The sequence below is a fragment of the Corvus hawaiiensis genome, chromosome 13, assembly GCF_020740725.1.
Source record: "Corvus hawaiiensis isolate bCorHaw1 chromosome 13, bCorHaw1.pri.cur, whole genome shotgun sequence".
Classification (NCBI taxonomy): domain Eukaryota; kingdom Metazoa; phylum Chordata; class Aves; order Passeriformes; family Corvidae; genus Corvus; species Corvus hawaiiensis.
The window spans coordinates 15,288,872-15,311,077 of NC_063225.1; the positions used below are offsets into that span (position 1 = coordinate 15,288,872).

Genomic DNA, 22,206 nt, shown 5'->3' on the forward strand with positions numbered 1-22,206 from the left:
ACTCCAGAAGACTTACAAAGGACAGAACTATGCGGAGTAGGCATAGCTGCATCTCCCATCCACAACTACAAACAATGTAGTCTTGGACATATGAAAGGAGATGCTTCTAGACCAAGGATGAAGGGACTATTTTGAAGCTCCTTTATGGTATCATTTTTAGAAAATATAAATTCTGATATTCATTGGGGCTGGAAATTGGTTCATACTCCTAAGTGATCTGACTAATGTGAAGTAAATTATCATACTCGATACTTGCTTTCTTCATGTTTCTTATAGAGTTTCCAATTTATGTTGCTGATTTGAGTGTTACGACAGCTGGAAAAATCACGTGAGGGCAACACTTACAAAATACTATAATTAGTTTATACCCTGGCTTGCAATTAAGAACAGGACCTAAAACTAAACCAAAAATTTGGAATTGACTGCATACTAACACAGGGGCACAGCTACGTTAAAAGTCTCTCACCCTAGGATAAATTCTGATAAAAGATTCTGTAATGCAAGGATATAAAAATAGTACAGGTGTAGTGTTATTAATACTTTTGCCTCTTGAGCAAGTACTGAGGCAGTGTCCAGCATGTGAAGGAACATGAAGCAGCAGAAAATGTCATTTTTAGGCTGAGAGGAAAATCAGACTCTACTTATTTGAGGTCACTGAAGCACCTGTGGAAATCTTTCCACAAGCAGCCTGAAATTCCACCCATGCCCTGGCCAGCCCTGTCCTGATGGTTAATTACCAGGCCTGGGGCCACATGGGGCCTCCTCGCACCAATCTTGCAGGGCCCCTCCCAGGCACCCAGACCACCTTTATAACCCCTTTCTGCAGCATGAAGTCTCTTTCGGCTGGAGGTGGGGGCTGGCGAGGAGTGAGTTCTGCTCTTCTGTTAACACCTGGCTGTTGCTCCAGTGTGAGCTGTTTGGCTTGTCAGTCACTCATGTCACCAACACTGGTCCTCATCACAGCTGCTGCCTGTGGTGCTCAGCACTGATGAAGCACTTTCCTACTGGGGAACATTCTCCTGGAAAGCATCAGGTTAGTCCTTTCTCTGATTTATTCAGAATTTGTCTGAGAGAAGAGCTCAAAGGCATGGTAATGCTTTATTATTATGTTTAAACATTTGAATAATGAGCCTTATGTTCCACACCTTCCTATCTCTTTAGTAGCAATGCTGTTTAGCATTAGCAAATAATGTGTTCAGAGACCAGTGTACTGGCTTATATATTCTGTAACTCATCTTGAAGATGACTAAGTGTTTTGGAAAATATATGTTCTGTGGTGGGTTCCAGTTGAAAAAGGGTCCTTGTGGTAGGCTCTAAGGAAAAAAACCCAGCCTTCTTGGGGAAGAGATGCTTTGTGGTAAACTGACAAAATTGTTGCTACTTGTTACACAAGTAAACCTGTAGACCTGACTGACCTTTCATCCAGGTTTATTGTCCCTCTCTAGAACAAAACCAAAGCAGATGGGTATTATGTTTGCTACTTAGGGACAAAACCTCCATTTGTAGTTTCTGTGATGTGTTGTTTTCTGCAGTTTATCATTGGGTGATGTGTCTCAATGATACCTCAAGGCGTACCCCAAGGTACATCTCTTTAAATGAAGAGCTGGTAGCCTAGTATGAAGTCTATTATGGCAGTGCTATTCCTATTAAATTGCACAAGTGAAATAACCTCCCTCCTGACGGCTGTTGATGTGTAGTGGAACGGCCTAATGTACCTTCCTGACACTGCATTAGTTATTATTAACATTGGTAACATTGTCAGGAGGAGCAATATGGCCCAGCAGGATACTCTTACGAAGACTCTGAATGAGGCAGCTCTTGACTAGCTGAAGGTTTTCTGATTGTCATCACAGGAAAAAAGGTCAGACTTCACACTCTTCTCTCACAAAGATTCCACTACTTATGTGTTAATTTAGTGATGGTGCTAGTACAGCTCAGGAGTGAAGAGAAAAATATTTCTGAGGAGTAGTTACAACCAAGCAAGTCAAGTTTAGGAAAAGAGGAGACAGAGTAAGTTGAGAGATCTAAGCATTCCACAGAATGATTTCAATACTCTATCAAATTTCAGTAGACATTAAAATAATTGCCAATTTATTTTTATCACTTCAAAGAACCATTCTTATATTCTTTTGTCCTTGTGTATATTTAAAACTGAGAACCAGCCATTATGAGTTTCACAGGAACAGCTCTGCTGAATTCTTAGGGAGATGTAATTAGGAGCACGTGCTGCCTTCTGATTTAAACTTCCTGAGAAGACTTTGTCACTAATGCATCTTTAGGTAACAGACATTGATCTTGCTGTCTACTGGTGTCAGGAGCTGATTGCTAAAAGTCTGTGGCTCGGCCAATTAGCACAGAGAAACTGGTTTTGTTTGGACTGTTTAGCACTTCTCAGTAAGTGCTTGGTAAGTTTGGGAACTGTTTAATAGTCGTGCCCCACAGCTGCTTAGAACACACAGGAGAATGCAGAAACCTGTTTTAATGCTCTTCATTTACACCCATTTGTGTTTTCTACAAGCTGCTCTTGAATGCATCCCATAACACTCAGACCAGCTTCCAGCAAGACAGTCCTAAGATATACATTTTCCAAACTATCATCTTAGTTTCCTCACACTGTTCTAAAGGTGAAATCTTTTACAGCCAAAAGACTCCTAGATTTGGACTCTGCATCAGCAGAGCACTGTGCCCATGCTGAGAGAAGGAAACAAATATTTGTGTCAGTACTGAGCTCTACCAGCACAGGCAAGGAAAACACAGTAGCAGCATTGACATGTGCAAAGCTGTTGGAGGGGGAAAAAGAGATGAAAAAAATATGGCTTTGTAAAATTTTCTTTTACAAATTTTTGTAGGGATCTTTTATGTGTCTTTGGATGTCTATGTTGAAGACATATAAGGACACAGCCTATAGGAATGTTGTGAAAGCAGACTACTGCTGCAGGAGCTTGTGGTGTCCCTACTAGGGCAGTTTGTACAAGCATATTTGGTTAGGTTCTCAAAGGTATGCCAGTGTTACAAAAGAATGATTGAGAAATGAGAAGCAGTAGGATTCAGTGTCACAGGCAGCATCATTCAAAAGCAGACTTCCCTCTGAGGCCCTCCTTTGATAGGAGGGAAATTTCGTGGCAAATTCCTGTTTCTTCAAAAGGGTGTAGGTGGGGCAGGATGTTGGTGCTGTTAAAAACATTTTCTTTTACTGTTAGTAAACAGATTTGCTTGAACAAGGTAGGAGAGAACACATTCTCAGGAGTCTGAAATCTGCCTAGAGTAGACATTAGGAACAAGGGCTGATTAAATTATCAATGCTCTAGTATTGAGTCCCATAGTCATCTTCAGCCCCTACCCAGCAGAAATTGCTCTCAGCCATGCCAATGCCAGTGTTTCACAGAGGCAGGATCCTAGCTGGGATGAACAGAGTAAACTCTGCCACATAGAAGGTTCCAGAGAAGCAGTTACTTAATTGAGTTGCGTTAGTGCAAGAGACCTCTTCCATTGGTTATTATTTCAGCTGCTGTCCAGTGTTTTGCTTTTTTCTTCACTGCTTCTACCATTTTTTAATTATGCTAATTCTGCAACAGGAGAAACTGAAGTTCCAAATGCAGTCAGGGAGTGGCAGGATGGGGCTGGGACTGCCCTGTGCCATCGTGCTTTGTGGGAAGGAAGTAGGACAGGGTATGTTGCAGTGAACTGGAGACAAGCTTTTTGTGGTTTCCTTTGGTTTACACCAGGCCCTTGTTCATATTTTGTGCAGTACAAGCACACATTTGCAAGAGGAAATTACTCTCATTTTTCACCTGGTAAAGCTGTTCCTGTGTTGATTATAACTGTGCCAAACCAACAGTATTGTAGCTAACCTTGAAGAAAATGTAACAACATTCCAAAAAGCAACTACTTTTCACAGGAATATCACATCTATTTAAAATCTCTGGTTGTACTGTATGCTACTGTCAGTTGAAGGAGCCATTCAGTTCATCTTCTTCCATCCAAACGTACACCTGTCAGTTAATTCATGTTTGTTACATTAAAAACTGTGGTAATTCAGGAGAATTACATCAGTAGTATGTCTGACAATACTCAATTTCTCTGCTACAGGTGAAACATATGAAAAGAAACTAGAAACAGAAAATTTCTTCATGTGATACTTTAACAATTAGCTGAGAGATGACCAAGATGTCAAATGGGTGTGGGAAAACCCTTAGCTTGAGGAAGTTGTTAAATTTGAGTTGTTATAAAATACCCAGAATAGTCAGTTTAACTTCACAGATGTGATGCCTTTCTTAAATAACATAAGCATGGAAAACCTGCAAGGAATAAGAGTTGTGCTAGGCAGTGAGTTAGAGCAAATATACTCTCTAAATGTATTCTAGGTTTCCCTCAGACTTGTCTAGTGCTAATCATCCCCTTCAGTGCTTCCCTAGAAGTATTAACAAATAAAGGCTAAACAAGCCAAGCTCATCTATGCCTGAAGTTTTCAAGCCTGAGCATGTGTATTCAAGACAGGAGACTGACCCACACTGAAAGTCAAATGAGATGCTTACTTTGTTTTTCCTTCTCTGTAAATTGTTGGGTCTTTCTTTAAAAGTGACTGTTTTCTGGTGCAAACCTAGCAACAGAAACCTTTAAAATCACATTTGTTTACTTGTTATTTAGCAAATGTCTTGCAAATAGAAAGTTAGCACCTATCATGAGCTAAGAATTAATAGCTGTGTATTTTAAAGTAATGTAAATGTTATAATAAGCAGTGTTGGGGTTTTAGTTTAGTCTTAGGTTTTCCTGTTAAAGGAATTTTCTCCCATATGCATGTTGCTAGGGGACAAATAGCTGTACTTAAGAAAGACAAAAAGGGGAGTGGGGCGGGCCTGGCTACTCTTTTGTCTACACCTGGGTGTGGGGAGAGTTCGCTCTGAGCGTCCGGAGAGAGAAGCTGCAGAGAAAGGAGCTGCTGCTTTCTTTCTTTTTGGCCGTTCTTTCTTCCTGCTGGAAGCAACGCCGGGACCCCAAAAGCCGCTTTTTCCCTGCCCTGCTGGAGACCGAGCTGTGGCTGTCCTGCTCCGCTGCTGCTTCGAGCTTTCGCTACGCTGTAGCCCTGCTCGCCCTGCCTGCCTGGGCCTCCGTGGTTTTTTCCCATCTGGATACATCTCGTCTGCCACCCGGGATTTGCGTTCGTCCCTGCCATTCCAGCCTGCTGTTCCTGAGAGTCCGGGATCGGCTGCCCAGCGGTTTGTGAAGCCTTTGTTCCATCCCTTCCCGGGATCCCAGGGCACCAGAGCCGCGGGTTTCCCGAGCTCGCTCCGGAGCGCCCCCTGCAGCCGCGGGGGAACCATCGCACCTGCCCTGCTCACCGGGAGCCGCCAGCGCCCCTGCCGGCTGCGAGCGGAACTGCACCCGAGGGGAAAGGGCCTGACAGCCGAGAAGGCTGGCACTGGGTTTGTGTTTGCTGTTACTGCCAGAGTTGTTGTTGTTTTGTTTGACTGGTTATATACATATATATATATATAGTAAAGAACTGTTATTCCTATTTCCCACATCTTTGCCTAAAGGCCCTTGATTTCAAAATATAATAACTTGGAGGGAAAAGGGGTTATATCTGCCACTTCAAGGGGGCCTCTGCCTTCCTTAGCAGACACCTGTCTTTCAAAACCGAGACAAGCAGTAATACTACCTGTATGAGGCAGGAAAGGAGGAGAGGAGCAGAAACATGAAAAAGCTAAGGATAGCATACTACATGCATAAAACAACAAATGCACCTTTCTGCTTGCTCATTGTTTGCAAAAACTGACATACACGTAGTATATCTTGATTTAACCTGGAAGCATTCAAATCTACATTTATTTAAAGATAATTGAGGCAAAAAACCTGCTCTGTATGGACTATATATGCCTCTGTCATCCCTTTCAGCATGGTATTTTGTACTGTGAGATGCACATTTATACTAGATCTTTTAGCAAGGTGACAAAACCAAGGCTCTTCTAAGAGCCTGTTCTCTGCAAACAGTAAGTGTAGCATGCAAATGCACTGACAGTAGCCTTGGGGTTTTTCCTTTCACTGTGAAAGAAATGGAATTCTTGTAGTTGGTTTAAATATTGTAGTTAAAATTATGGCTGTCTTGGTTTCAGAAATGAGACAGGTTCATTTAGGCAGTACTCTAATTCCATCCATCCCTTTGACATTTCATAGTAAATATTAAAAGAAGTGAATGCTCCAGAAGAAAAACAAAATCCTCTGCACCTTTTCTAAATCTTTTGACATTCAGTATTAATACTAAATGTCCAACCACACCTTGTGCTAAGGACATTTAAGGAGCAATTAAGAAAAAAATCCAACTTTGGCAGAAACAGATACTGAACTCTTATTCTAATGCCCTCACCATGAGCCTGATTTTTGGATAAAGCTGAGAATGATAACTTGCACTAGGTTGAGAAGAACACAGCAAGGTAAGACCAGTCTTGTCATGATACACACATTTAAGTAATGCTTGCCAAAGGTTATTTAACTTGTTTTTTACTCCTTCTTCTGTATTCCTGGAGGCTTGGGGTGGAGAGAGGGAGAACTACCTGTAGATACAAAAATGCTGCTAGCAAGGATTTTCTTGCTATTTTCTAAGTCTGTGAGAGACTTTTCTCTCACGCAGAAGAGGTAGCAGGGAATGTAAACAACCAAGCCACCTGCAACCTTGAAAAGTCTTGTTTATGGTATAGTAGAAAAGTATTTTGACAATGGATGTTTTAGGATTTTAGCCAATCACCCCCAAGGGGTGGCTGATCCTTTGTCCAATTAGACTATGAAGAAAAAAGTCTATAAAAGCGTTTGTAAAATAATTAAATAAATCAATCTTGCTGCACAATTCCTGCCTGCTGGATCTTCTCTCCTCCTCCTCCCTATGGCTTCGGGACACGGTGATATACCCTAGGGCCCAGGCCTGCGGTAATAATTACCTCATGTCTCCATTTGTGAGCCTCTGTATCTCTGTAAGAAATACCACTTCACACCTTTTTGCCTTGGAGACCTGTGCTCTTCTCTTCAGTGAATTGCCCACAGCACCTGTGCCCTGTCTCCTTTCTTGGAAATGAAATGCATGCCTTGTCACCCTGTTTGTTTAGCCCTGTGTGCTGGTCTGGAGTAGATACCTGTACTACTGTATCTCTAATTTCCTGTCTTCATTTTTGAAGGAATGAAACACTGTGTACTGTCCAGTGCTCTCTATCCATTAAGACAGGAGGTTGTGGTTGCTATTAAAAGTGATTGTATTAGCTCAGTGGCTTCATCCAGCCAGGGGTTACCTATCACAGCAGTGCTTCCCTTGTTATTAAACAAGATGAAGGCATTGGTCCAAGACTGACTAGAAAAAACAATTAAAGCTCAGACAGGCAGTTCAGAAATACTTAGGTGCTTTTGGTTTTTTTCACACTGGGGCAGTAATATCAATATCCAGGTGTTACATAGCCCTCAGCTGTTAGCAGTCTGTTGAGAATGACAAAAGTACAATGCAGTTCAGTTCAGCTTCTGATAAATAAACTTCAAACCAAAAAAGTTGTTGAAATGAAAGTCTATTTTGAATATTGTTTTGCATGGGCAATCGTTCAGTGGGGGAAAAAAACCCAACAATTACTTAATCAAGCACTGAGGAATTCTTTCTTATTCAAGAACTCTTGTCTTCTGTTCTGAAAATATTTTGAGAACTTGCAAGGAGCAACATTCCCAGTAGCAGATGCTGGGAGAAAGACCATCACTAAGTCTAAAACATGCTACCTCAACCTCTCTGCTCCCAGCCAACACCTAGTAACTGTTCAAACCATTCACCATCAGTAAGCGTATTCACTAAGGGACTTTTATGCTGGCAGTAGGGCACTGAATATAGTAAGTTGCACAATTTGGTTATAATTATACTTCTGAAAATAGAATGTAGTAATGAATATTAAAAACTTGCTGCAGATATAGGAAATCTGAAAATATCCCTCTAAGACTTTTTTTTGTTCACAATTATAATGATGGTTGACCTGTTTCATCAGCATATCCTTAAACATTTGATCTCCTTTTACTGTTTTTCAGAGGAATTAACATATTTTAATGTCCGTTTTTAATGGAATCACCTAGACTAAATTGTTTAACTGTGGGGCACTTAACTACAGAAAATCGTATTTACAGAGTTGATAAAGCTGAAACAGGAAACGTATGCATCTGAAGTATAATAAAGCATTTTAATTAAAGATAAGGCAAAATAATTCATTTATCCGTACTAGTTTGTTATCCAAGTACATGTTATGTTTTACCTCTTTTAGGTAGATCTGTTCATTGCAGAAGATAACTAATATATAATTCAACTGCATATAATTTTAGAGATGTAAAATCAAGGCTTTAAAATGACATTAGGGAATGAGGTGTATTTCTCTAAGAAGTAACCACATTCAATTTGAAACTTCAGGGAAAAAAGTCACACTTCTTTTCCTTTAGAAAAGCTTGAACTTCATTCTCAGACTCTTTTTCTGGCACTCAGAATTATAACAAGAGAAGATCATGCACAGTTTAAATTAACTTCTACATCATTCTTGTGATAAAACTGCTTAACAGCATTTTTGGTATGAGTAAAGCTCCTATTTCTTCCTTCTTGTCAAGGTCAAGATATGTCAAGTTAGTAAAAAACCACAGCAATATGCAGGCACTTCTTGCAGGTTTTTTTAACATATACAGTATCTAGATACGACATATGTTCTACTGAAAATAAAAAGTAATCAACCACTAAGGCAATGGTACAGGAGCTCTTAATGGAGAAAAAAAAAATTCAACAATTTCAATGCTGACCCCAGTTTTAAGTTTCTCCAGAGTGTCACTGCAGAATGAAAATAGTTTAAACAAACTGGGTTTGCCCCATGCATCTGGAATACCTTTGTTTGAATTGTCTCTTCTCTGTGCAAAACCCCTTTGCTAGTTCTCTACATATGCTGATTACATTTAGCACCTTTTTCTAAACACACAATGTGATTATGTGAATGCAATAACAATAAAATCTAAAATATCGCTAATGTATATATTTACATATTGATATAGATGTATTAAAATATTGCTAGTTTTGTTTGGAATAAATAACATAACACTTGGATAATGCCTCTGACAGTGTGGTTTAAAAGAGCACCTCATACCTGCTCCTGTGGCCACTTCTGTCTGTCTTCTGGGGTTCTTGACTTTGCTTTAAAACCTCGATGCACATCTCCACTATGCTTGGAGGCAGATGGGATATTCAGTGATTTTGGCCTCCCCTCGTGCCTGTTAGCACTGTGAACAGCTTCTCCCTTTGAACAAGTCTCTTTGTAGTCATGTGCCATGTTTTCAGTCCCAGTGTGCTCTGGACTCATTTCTGTTGTACTGTTAATACTGCTCATGCTCATACTCATTTTGATTTCTGCTACAATCTGGTCAATGTCCTCTTCCTGCTCTTCCAGCTCTGCATCCTCTTTTCTAGAATGGTATGGTGATACTCCCTGTGAATTTCCATTAGCCTCTGCTGGGTAATAGTCCGGATAGTCACCTTCACTTTGACAGTACTGTATGTTTTCTTCTTGGTCTTGAATCTCCAAAGATGATGCTTCGTCCTCCAAAATCTGAATGCCATTATCTTGACCTTCCTGCCACTCTTGCCTGTCCATCACCTCATTTTCATCTTGGTGCTGAATTTTACCTTCAGCCCATTCTTCTACAGCTTCCTGACATTCATCTGTTTCAACATGGTGTTCCTCATGGGGAGCATACTCCTCCCCATTGCAGTCCATTCCTTCCAGGTAACTGTCATCCTCTGGACAGTATCTAATGTAGTATGTGATCCCCTCCTCTTCTTCTGGCAAGCCTTCATCATAGTCCTCTTCCTCAGAAGTGTTGTTTACATAGTCAGAGCTGGAGTCGCCATCTCCACTATGGTCATTGCATTCATGTTCCACAGGGGTAGGACTACCTGGTCTCACAGTTGGTAGTTCTGCCTCCTTTGCTGCATAATCTTCAATGGGAAGGTCACTTCCTTCATTTTCAGGCTCCCTGTTGTGAGATGAAGTCGGGCAGGCTCTGGCTCTGTGATCCAGCATGCTGGCTGTAGTGCTTTGATGTTTCCTGTTTGCCATAGCCAGCTCCTTACATGACAATCATTTCCAGCAATTACTGCAGGGAAGATGGAAAAGCACACATTCAGAAAAAGATCATCAGTAGAGAACAGTGATGTTAATAGGAAGCAAACTGATAGATTCATTTGGTAAAAAGCCTGTGTTTGTAGATACTTGACCAAATTCAGACAGCTAACTTTTAAAATGCTTGTGCTGTGGAACCATGAAATCAAAGCAATAAGTTGCACTCTGAAAGGAACAGATAAAGAGAAGGTTCTACATTTATGCTGAATGTGTTCTAGTGTAGGCTTTCGTCTATCAGTTTGGCATAGAATTAATCCTGAACCTTGAAATTAGTTTTCAATTTCTTTTTCTTGCCAGTAAGGGGTCATGCTTTGATCACTATGCAGTAAATGGGAGCTCTTTTCAATTTTCAGCTTAGGCATTTCTTTAACGTGTACTGAAAACAAACATTTAGAATCTGACCTGCTCTTACCAAAACTAAAGGAAAATAATTCTATTAACTTTGCAGTCACATAGTGCACTAAAAGATAATACATTGGTATTAAAAGTGTTATTTTTTAAAAAGCAGTTGCTGGTTTATTAGCCCTTACTAGCTGGATGCCATTGTTGTCTCCCATTGTTAAACCAAATATTGCTTTTAGAATGGATTATTTCAGTTGGACGGGACCTACAACAATCACCCAGTGCTGACCAAGTTAAAGTGTGCTTTAAGGGCCTTGTCCAAATGACTCTTAAAACACTGACAGGCTTGGGGCATTGACTGCCACTGGAAACCTGTTCCAGTGTCTGACTGCGCTCTTGGTAAAGAAATGCTTCCTAATGTCCAGTCTGAACCCATCGTGACACAGCTTTGAACCACTCTCATACATCCCTTCACTGGATACCTTCTCTGGGGAGAAGTTCAGCACCTCCCTGCCCACTTCCCCTCTGGAAGATGCTGTTGAGGGCAATGAGGTCACCTCAGCCTCCTTTCTACAAACCAGACAAGCCCAAAGCCCTTTGCCATTCTTCTAAGGATACCTCCTTCCAGCCCTTTCACCAGCTCTGCTACCTTTCTGTGCACACATACAAGGACCTTCACATCTTTCTTAAATGAGGGTGCCCAGAAGTGCACACAGCAGGCTGGCGAGGCTGTATCAGTGCTGAATGCAGAGGATAATCCTCTCTTCTGAGCAGCTAGTCAGTGTTTGACAGAGTCCAGGACATGCTTTACTCTCTGGGCTGCCAGAGCACTTTGCTGACTCCTGAACTGCTGTCAACCAGCACCCCAGAGCAGAACCTGGCATTTAGACTTGTTAAATTAATCATGGCCCAATGCTCCAATCTATCCAGATCCCTCTACAACACTGTTTTTCGAAGTCTAATCTATATTCTACATAAAAGACACATTTACAATAAAAGCTCACTAATTCTTCCTGCTAAATACTTCTAGTACTTTAAATTACATATTTTCTCTGAATACTGGATTCTAAATAAGCAGAGATTATATGAACTATATAAAAAGTAGTTAAAGAAAATAGCTAATTCTAGACAGGTTTGACAAGTGTGATCTGCTGTATGATTTGGAGGGGGGGAGTAATATACTTTAGTATTTGTTTCTCTGTATTTCATTGTTGTATCCCTATGATAAACTTGACCTGTGCAGTTACTTCACTGGGGTGAACTGAGCTCAGGCTTCTGACATGCACCACACAAATGCTTGTTTTACTGTATGCACCTAACAATAACATATCAGCCAAACACACAAACATTTTGACTTAACCAGTTTTTCAAGTCTTGTGTGCACACAGAGCAATAAAACTATCATGGAGCTAGAGGATTAAAGGAGCTATATAGGGAATAATTTCTTAGGCATTATGAACTTAGAAAAAATATCCTGCCACTGTAACCTAAAACCTTATAGATATCCCTGTAGAACTTGTGATACCACAAGAAAACTCCAAATCCTTAGTTTGTGACAAATCCAGGGATCTGATGTGTCTGTGGATTATTGCGAAGTTATCATGTGGCAAATCTATCCCTGAAACATGAGTTCTACATTCTGAAACACAAAGCAGAGATGCATGTTAGTCACAGGAGGAGGTATGAAAGGAACTCAGCATGTGGAGCTCTTTTTAGTTATTGTTACCTTGCAGAATTAGTCTTGACAGAATAAAGCTTTAAAGTAAATAGTGTATTTGAAGAGAATTTTTAAAAGAGGAAATCAGAGGAGGCGAAACTTTCTCAGTGATTACTTGGCCCTCCTCACTATTGGAAGAACTAGCAGACTTGCAAGGTTTTCTCAATACAATCTGTATACCCACTATCCCATTGATACTAGTGATACATTTTTACTTTGGAGTCAGTTAAAAGAACAGAATATCCAGCTTTAGCCATCCATCCACTAGGGTTACCTCTGATTTAGTCAGCTCTTACTGCAAACTAAGGATGTTTCTATACTGTGACTGCAGTATAAACAAAACATATTTTACATTGGATTAAAATAGCAACTTAAGTCACAATATTACAATGCTCTGCACAGGCTGCAAAACACTGCCCACAAGCAAGATAAATTGTTTGTATGAGCAGATCAGGCATGAGTACATTACACAAGCATGTCTAAAATGAGTTAAGATGGAGTGCTGAAATAATTTTGAATGGCACTGCAAGAAAACTACAGAGATCTCATCTGGCTTAACCAAAAATTATTTTTTGTCAAGAACAGAACAAATCAAGTGCCTCTTATTGAAAGAAAAGTTCTCATCTGCAGTGGTCTCAACCTTCTAGTGGAAATATTATCCATATTAAATAATACTTAAATATTTACAGTGCAGTTGACCCTGCACATAAGTCACTCCAGTATGGCTGAAGATACAGAAGCACAGCCTGTAACAAGCAGTTTGAAACCCATGACTCAGATTTTCCTAAAGCATATGGAGATGAGAACCCTTTTTTTAGCCAGTGTAATGGAGTTTTTCCACCCACATCTAAGAATCTTCATTTAGTATCCAGGCCCAGAAACTGCCATAAGTGGTATCTCTGCAGCAATAGCCTTTTATAAATTCCAGTAGTGAATGCTCCAAGATGTTACTTACCTGCAGGAAAATCCACTACATTCTAGATATTCTATAACACATTGCAGGAAGCCACCTGAATGTGATCTGAGAGCCAAAAGGCAGGGCAGGAGCCTAGGGAGGGAGGGATGGCTGATAAGTGGAGCTCTATCAGCTGTGGGGAACTGCCAGGGTGAGGGTTCTCAGCTGGGCACTGGGGCCTGTTAATGTGCAGCACCTGCACTATGGTGGGAAGAACTTCAAAGAAATAGTGGCAGACTGGAAACTTTTTAAAGCATGGGTGATAAGAAACAGAGAAAATAATTCCTTTCAAGCATGTCTAGCACTGACATACTGGGACATGGGAAATTGGTTTTCAGTTAGTTCAGTCTGAGGCAGTGACTGAAGACAGTGCTTTACCCCCTGTATGCTGGAACTGAGGTAAAAGAAGCCAAATTTTTCGGTGAGAGGCAATGCTGATCTTAATGCTATAGAAACTGAAGTTACAAAGCAATCTCTGCACAACAATTACAATTTTAGTTGGCCTCCTTTGCAATCTTCTCAGTCAGGCACTACTCTTAAGGTAACAACGTACTGGAATAAAAAGGCAGAATTTATTATTTTCAGCCCATGAACTGCAAACTGAATGTGAACTGATTACAGCACCTTCAAGTACAAAATGTAACTTCTCCAGCTGTATCAACACATCAGAATTACTGAACTGAGTTTTCAAACAGCAGTCTTGAGAACTGCTCTTTATGGAGCTGCACATACATTTCTGTCAAGGAAACACACAGCTGTATTTTAACTCAAATATTAGAACAGCCAGGGCAGCCTAGTTTTCTTCCACTGTATCAAAATATCTCTCAAGCTTCCTAGAAGAATGCTTTAGTCATTGATTAGGTTCAGCATAACCTGAATATTTTAAAACCTAAAAGCATTCTAGCCTTTTTCTAAGCTGTCTCATGTCACACAGCAAAGTTCCTCAAGGCCACAGGTCTGAACTCTTCTGTCTTCTCACCTGCAGAGTGTTAATCTTCCAGGATTTTAAAAATACAAACCCAGAATTTTGGGGGTTTTTTTAACGCAATAGATATCAATTTTTTACCATGTGTTCTGCTATTCAGACTACTGCACAAAGCCTTCTGAGTCCCTGACTGCATGGATTAGTACTTTAGGTAATGTTCACATCAGTTACTGTGTAACCTTCTATCATGATAGTTATCTTGAGAAAATTATAAATGGATGATCTTGAAATTGGAGAAAATAATGGATTTCTATCTAATATTACTCAATGTTGAAGTTAAGAGAGGAGTAATGATTTGCTGGATCCAGAGGCACTTTAACAGTAAAGGCTCCAGTTGAGCCTACAGATCATTTCCTCTGCTTGGTGTAAGACTCCCTCCTACTTCTTGTATCTCACCTCCCTCCTTGATAGCAGAAAGTTAGGTCAAACTTCTGCATCACTCTAAGCACATTTTTCCACTTCTGGCTGCGGCTGGAATGAAGTGTTCCTGGGAGCATGGGAGGGTCAGTGCTGCATCCTTGTTCACCTTCCTTGGGATTCAGTAATTTTAACTTCTGATTTCAGTTGTACAGTGCATCACTAAATCTCCATCAGTGTTGTCAGGATCAGTGAATAAGGGACCAGTTACACAGGGTCCCCAGTAAAAACCTTTTTCTTTCAATAATAGTTTTGCTTTATTTTTCTTAATTTTCCCTGCCTCAGCTCAGTGTTGAAAAGAAAATCAATCTCCAGGAAACAACATGCTGCATTTCCATGTGAGAGTAAAAAGGCGTACGCATAGGGGAACCAATTTCTTCTGCTCCCAGAAACAGGATTACTGGGTTACAGCTGAAATTTATTCTAATCAGTACTCATTATACTCATTAGCTTTCTCCTGAGTTTCCTGCACCTAATCCCAGACAGCTGCAGTGAGGGGTTTATCAACCTTAACACTTCTACATCTTTTCACCTGTGTAGAAAGATCTCTTTACTGTCCTCCCAGTGAAGGATACCAATTAAATTTGCATTAAAAATGGGAAATGGTACACAATTATAAACATGGTGATACAGTGAAATACCCAGTATCATACTGCTGGCTGTGGTTAAAGAACTGCATTGCATCTATACTTGATTTGCAAATAGAACAGCACTTTAGTGGAAGCAAAACAAGTTATTTACATTTAACATGCACAGTGATCTGGGGGGGGCAGGGGAGCATTGTTAGGTTTGTTTGGCAACAAATATATTATTCCATGCTTATCTACAGCCAAATGTTTTTTGAGCCCTGCTGTTCCAACTTACAGGTGAACCTAAGAGTTTTACTGGCCTGAATTTGATATATTCACTTTATTTTGCAAGGCCTCTTTCCTGTGCCTACTCCTCCCCAGGTTCGTTTTTTCATCTGTTCTCCTCAGTGCTTCTCCCACACTTCAGGTATCTGCACCCTTTGTCAGTTTTGACAAAACTGACACTCAAGGTTTGCTTCCCTGGAATTGTTCAGTATCTCCTATTTTCCCCAGATATTGTCTGCTATCTAGCTGCTATTAAAGTGGTTTTACTCTTTGTAAGTCATCTTCAGATGTAAGTTATAAGCACTGCCACACAATTTACTGCCAGGCGAGATCATAGCACATACAGCCCACAGCCTTGCTTCTCTCTGCTGAGCTGTGCCGTGGATGCACTGCTGACTGAAGCTATTCCGTATGTTAGCCCTATACATTCATAATCCAGAAATGCTGCAAAAAAGAAAAAACAACACCCAACCCTCTTAACATGGACATATGTTGAGATCTGCTACATTCATCAACTTACTCAGTACATCTGTAACTGAGATAACAGTATTTTTCAACAGAACTGCATCAGAAAATTCATGATTGCAGGGCTTTAATTATACCAGTCTCTTCTCCAATAAAGAGGTAAGTTGAAGAGGAAAAAGTCTAACTTCAATTCATTCAAAACAATTTTAATATTAAACTAATAGTATTTCTCAGTAGGCTTTCATTACAGAAGACTTAATAGACTCCCATCTGCTAAGTTGGTCCAGAGGAATTATGACTGATCCTAGACTGGGAACTGGAATTTTTAATAAGCTGATAACAGAACATGAGCCTGCTGTGACTAAGTCAGATTCTGTAGTCATTTGATTCCCCAAGGCCAGACTCCATTAACTTCATTTTTCAGTGGTGCTGACTCTCCAGACCATGAGAATTCATTATGCAGAGCTCCAGAGCAGAGTGCAGGGTAACTGCCAGCTCCTCTAAAAGCAGGTGTAAATGGGATCCTGACTCTCATAGGAGCCCTAATCCCGCAGTGTCAGTGACAGCAGATTGAGCACGTGACACAGGATTTGGGAAGGAGCACAGTCTCTCTAACAAAGGGAAGGGAGGAGAGGACACAGCACAGGAGGAAGGGGCATGCTGGTCCCTCTTGCAGAGTGAGCCTGGGTAGCACTGACCTTCTAGTGCTCAGTATGGAGTCTCCAACAATGAGGACTACCACAACATAATTAAATTAGGGTTATGTTGTCGCACTCCAAGTGCCATCTCAATGTTACTGAAGTTCTCTCACTCAGGCTGGCACAGCCTGATATAGCACTTATTAGCCAAGCCTGTTAAAAATGTCTATTCCTTTTCTCTGAGGCCTATGAATTTAAAACAAAAAAACTCTAAACCAACACATTGTTTCAGGGAGGGGAAAAACCTAGGACAGAAACTTCAGTTATTAGGAACACATCATACATCATCAAACCGGTCCTTTTATGTCCAGAATGTTAGATCTGCATGGCAGTAAATACCTACAAACACAGTCATATGCATGCATCTCTCTTCCTCAATGCAAGCTCAGCAGGTACAGCATACCCCAAGACACCTGTTTCTTTGGGATTTTTGTGGCCATAGCTGATTCAGGGGTGCTGTTTGAACCTGCATATCTCAGAGATGGCAAATTCCTCAGTTCCCTCCAAAAAACCTTTAGGGAGGTGGGGAAATTGGCAAAGACTGCTGAGAAATCTAGACAAACGGTAGTGCTAAACTCCAGTCTTTGTGATTTGATGTCTCACTTGGAGTTGGTTTGATGTTTATAAAATGATAAAATTGCTTTATTCACCTATTTGTGAAAATACACCATAAAGATTACTTTGAAGTAAGTGTCTGGGTATAAAAATTATTAATTTTTAGCAGCTGAGATCTGATTTTTTTTACTGTGAAACTTGAGATTGAAAACTGGCTGAGGTCTAGCATTTCCTTGTGTACAGAACTCCAGTATGAGTACAGACAGCAGTGGAGTTGGTCTTGGGAATGCCACTTCTGCCTTTTACAGTGTATGTGAGTTATCTTTGCTCAGACAGCTTTCTACCTGCTTATTAAAACCTTCATGAATACAGCAAGTATTTAGGTAAGCCATACTAAAGCAGCTTTGCAGATATATGACACTTCAGTGGTGCTATTGACACCCTAAAAAAAAAAATCAAACAGGCAAACTTAAAGAGAATCAGAGAGGACACTGAATTTATGGGGAGTATATTTCTTTCTATGAGTTTTCATACATAAACAATACATTTGATAAAGAATTTTTAAATTGCTAAAGTTAATTTTTGCAGAAAGTGACTGGCAATAGTCAGAAACCATTTAGAAAATTAGCTTTGACAAATAGATATTATGTATGAAATAAACCTGAAGTGTTTTGTCAGTGTTGTTGACAACTTAGGACATTTCCAGGAAGTTTAAAGCTTAACGAGATAGGAATTTCCAGTTTCTGGTGGTTCTTGATAAATGGCCTAAATATTCCTTTCATTTCTTATTTCAGCCAAGAGCATATTCTTCTCAATCCACAACAAGAATGAGAGGGCCAACAGAAGACAAACAAGTCTTAAATGCGCTCTCTTGCCATTTATTTTATGATATTTCTACTCTCACATGCTTGATCTCTTCTAGTATAGTGGTATAAAAACAAGAGTAGCAAACATAAAACGTGGATAGAATTAACAGCAACTTGCTATCTAGGTTTTTCATGTTTTTCCTTCATTTAAAATTAAATCCAACAAACTACAAGTAGTAGTTGTTGTCTGCACCAAGCAGAAACCTCTCAGGATTCAGAAATGCATTTTCTTTTGTCCTGTGAAATTCCATTCCAAATTAGTCTCTTTTAATCTTTCTCTTTTTTGTGAGTGCCTTTAGAAAATGATGACAATTTGTCAAAAAGCTTTATAAATCAACCCTGTATTTAGATGTCTTTCAATATTTCTTTATTTTCTTAGTGTCTTCTATCAAGACCCAGTTTCCCGTCTCCCTGCTGGGCTGGTGTCAGGCTGGGGCTGCCTCAGGTCCAAAGGAAACAAAGCACTTTACACACTGAACAGACAAGCCAGAAAACCACCAAACACACCTTTTGTGATTTGAGGAGGGAAGAAAGATGGTCTGTGTTCCCCCAGTGCCTCTGGCTCACACAGTAGGTGCTGTGAGTTTTGTAGCAGCTGGGGTCCATCTAACGCTGACCCTGTGTCCAGTTGTACACGGTTCTTTGTTTTCAGTAAGGGCAAATATAAAGCAGGAAGTTGCAAATTAAAAATATCAACAAGAGTTATGTAACTTTGTTAATTGTAGCAACACCACGGTAAAGTCCAGATTCAAGATTTTCCTTTTAACCTAAATTCCCCATCCTCACACAGTGTACATATGTGTAATAATTTTATGATTACACATTATTTTATACTACCTGCCTCTGATTTGTTAAAAGCACAGCTGGGATAGGCCAAGAGGAAAAACAGCTGAAGACAACTCTAGAATTGGTGCTACTCAGTATTTTAGAGCTTCAATTAATCATCTAAATATTATTTTAATATGCTTAACATAATTGAAATAGAGACTTAGAAAACAGCAAGAGATTTGCATGGGAAGCAGAGCAAGAATAATTCTTAAAGAAATGAGGGAAGTGTGTGGGGAAGTGAAAACAAGCGCTTCTAAAAATAGATGGCATTAAAATACATGACTTGCCAGTTATCTCAAAAGTAGCCACTAGGGTCTTCTTGTGTAGCTAAGATGAAAAAAAAATTCTTTTATAATTTTCTGCTTACTTTACTGTGTCTACTGTGAATATGAAGTACTCACAAAAGATAATAATTTGGGGGGAAAAAAATCACTGAATAGGCAAACAAAGAAAATGTTACGTCTATTATTAAGCACCATTATGCTTATTTTATTAGTTTAACAACTGACAGCAGACTGAGAAATTAAAGTTGTGAGATAACCAATGCTCATTTCTGTATGTTGGGATTGTTTCATTTGCAGTTTTGCAGAAATTCTGCCTAAAGCTATAATGGCTGCAGTGAATTAGATACTGCAAATACACATCCCTGTATCCACAGGCAATGCTCTTAAAATGGAGCAGCCTGTCCTGAGTTACTACTGAGCTGTAACAAATTGTTGTCAGCATGCAGGTTGCATTCTCAGTAGAATATGAGCTATGAGTGCAGTGAAGACATGAACAGCATCTATTGACCAGCCATACCTAATGCACACCTCCTGACCCTGAAACCACCAAGGAACAATAGATGATGTACAACGGAACATCTTTTAAACCACATCAACGTGAACAAGTAGATTTGAGATGTTTGATTACCTCACCTGAGTGAAATCTTTAAAATTACTTTTCTATGGGTTTGAAAATCTCTTTTGTTCTATTCATCAGGTGATATCAAGGGGTTTCTGAAATGTTTTAACTATTTTTCCTACTTTTATTTTATATTCTGAATTGCGTTCTTGCATTTCTTTTCATGGTATATAGTATTTTTTCTGTTTGGTTTAATCTAATAAGCTTTTAAAATTCAATAATTACCTAGTAAAAGTCATTCTAAAAATGTTCTATAACTAGAAACCACCAATAGAAATTAAAAGTAGAACAGACAAAGAAATGCTAAAGACTGTAAAATTCAATGGCACTGCAGAGATGGTATTCTTGAGTATATATCCCAGCTGAATGGAGCTTTTATAGTTAAAAAGATTAGCTATTTCCTGCAGCAGCAATAAAAATGTGTAATCACATATTTAATTATCATTTATTGTTGATGTGGCTTAATCATTCTTTAGGGCTTAATTTCCCAGCTCAAAGAGTGATACTAAACCTGTAGTACAGCATCCATACAGTTGTGAGAGTTAGGACAAGTATCAGTGTTGCAGTGTTAAGCCTGCTATAGAGAAAAAGCCACCAAAAATAGAACCTCATTTAAGGCACCTTATACAGGGGGAAGGACAGAAGCAGAATACTTGTGTTCAACATAATAAGATGAGATTACAGAATTAAGGCAGTGAGATTTTATGGCTTATTCTTGTGACTGCTCTGCTCCAAGAGATCAGTTTTAAATAACAAAAAAGTACCTCTCAAGCACACAAAGTTCCAGTGATAGCTGTGCAGAGGCATCAGCTTTGAATTTTACTCCATAACGAATACAAATTCAAGTATCTTCTTATGTTTGTTGTATTTCCTAATTTACTGAGAATAAGGGAAAAGTATAGGATGTATAGGTATAAGGGAAGGAGATACAGGAGTAAGGGAAAAGTATAGTATATATTAACATTAGAATGCATAAAGAATATATGCCATTCAATTAAAACATTCAGCCACTCTGACACAATCTGCAATCCATCCAGAGCTCTGGTAGAATTTTCAGTCTATCTTAGGATGGCTTATACAAAGTTTTCCAATGCTTTGCAGAGTAAGTTTCTGCTGATTATGGAGGCTACTCAGAAGTCTGGCCATCTTTCTAGATCTTGCTAATTTTTACACTTCTTGTCATCTTCCAGTTTCCTGGATAATAATTTTATCTCAATAACAAGGTTGGTTTCCATACTGACTTGCACTAAATGGAACAGGTCCCTCTAAGCATAAAATGAGGCAGTGCTGATGTAACAGTGGGGAGCCATGTGGCTGGAATTCAAACATGGAACAGACATTGAACCTGTAGGCAGCTGTGGGAAACCTCCTGAGGTCACAATTACACACATCCATATTAACAGAACCTGGCCTTGCACAACTGACATGCAAAACCATCACCTATTGCCATTTCTCCAAGTCTAACACAGTATTTTTTCAGTCAAAATGTTCATAAAAACCAGCCAGCGGAACTAAATGTCCTTCTTATCTCTACATACTGGTATACTTTGGAAAACTTTTTTCACTGAAAACCATTGAAGAAAAACTTATGCATATGGGCCCTAATGTAAATTTAAATACTACTTTAGGAATAAAACTGATTCCACCTAAAATGTCAATATGTGGAATTATTCCTTTTTGTCTACAATAATTCAGTGTTTTGAAATGGATTGAACAATGACTGTAAAGTGTATTGTGCAGTCAGAAATGTTGTATAAGGGTGAGACAAAATTTACTTTGTCTAGGATATGGAAAAAATATTAGTCTGCCAGGGCAAATTCCTAGAAGAGCCTTTTAAGCCACCAAATCTATACAGTGATGGGTGACTTAGGGGTATAGGTGAAAGGTGAGGCAGGATTTGGGGACTTCCTCCAAGGTAAGGAATTGATACTTTTGACAAGATGTGTAAATTCCAAATTTCCATGCTATTAGAGGAAAAAAATGGAACTGCAGTAAAAAGATCTTCACAGTAAGAAGAAACATAACATCTCTTGGTTACTTGATATTCTCTTCCACAAGAATACAAGTCTAAGCTGTAAATTTGACCATTTCCCTTTGGCAGAAAAGTCCCCGTTGCTGTGGTGCAGCCAGACTGACTGCTCTGAGCCTGCCAATCCGACACAGCCCTGGCACTGAGCTCCAGCCTCCTGAACATGCTCAGCCAGAACTGAGATTACTGCTGGCTACAATGAAAACAGGTTTTATTGAACCTGACATGCAGTTAGAAGGGAAAGGAAATTGGTTAAATTTCAGCTGTTTGAGCGAGCTTTGCACTCTGCTGCTATCGCACAGCTATAAAAGAATGCAATGGGTGTTGGCTAAATAGATTTACACACACGCAAGAATAATTTTAGCTCATCACGAATTTGAAACCTTTAATTTTTGGAACTGTGTGTCAGACACACACACTCCCACT

At 39.6% G+C, this 22,206-nt stretch overlaps 1 protein-coding gene across 2 annotated transcripts in view; it reads right to left on the minus strand.

Moving 5' to 3' along the window:
- The window catches only part of APBA2 (amyloid beta precursor protein binding family A member 2), a 91,000-nt gene that overhangs the window by 29,515 nt on the left and 39,279 nt on the right, over positions 1 to 22,206 (minus strand). For both annotated transcript variants that reach the window (XM_048318308.1, XM_048318307.1), the window contains exon 2: positions 9,135 to 10,140. In XM_048318308.1, coding sequence (XP_048174265.1) covers positions 9,135 to 10,103 — 969 coding nt within the window. In that variant the 5' untranslated portion in view covers positions 10,104 to 10,140. The remainder of the gene's footprint in view (positions 1 to 9,134; positions 10,141 to 22,206) is intronic.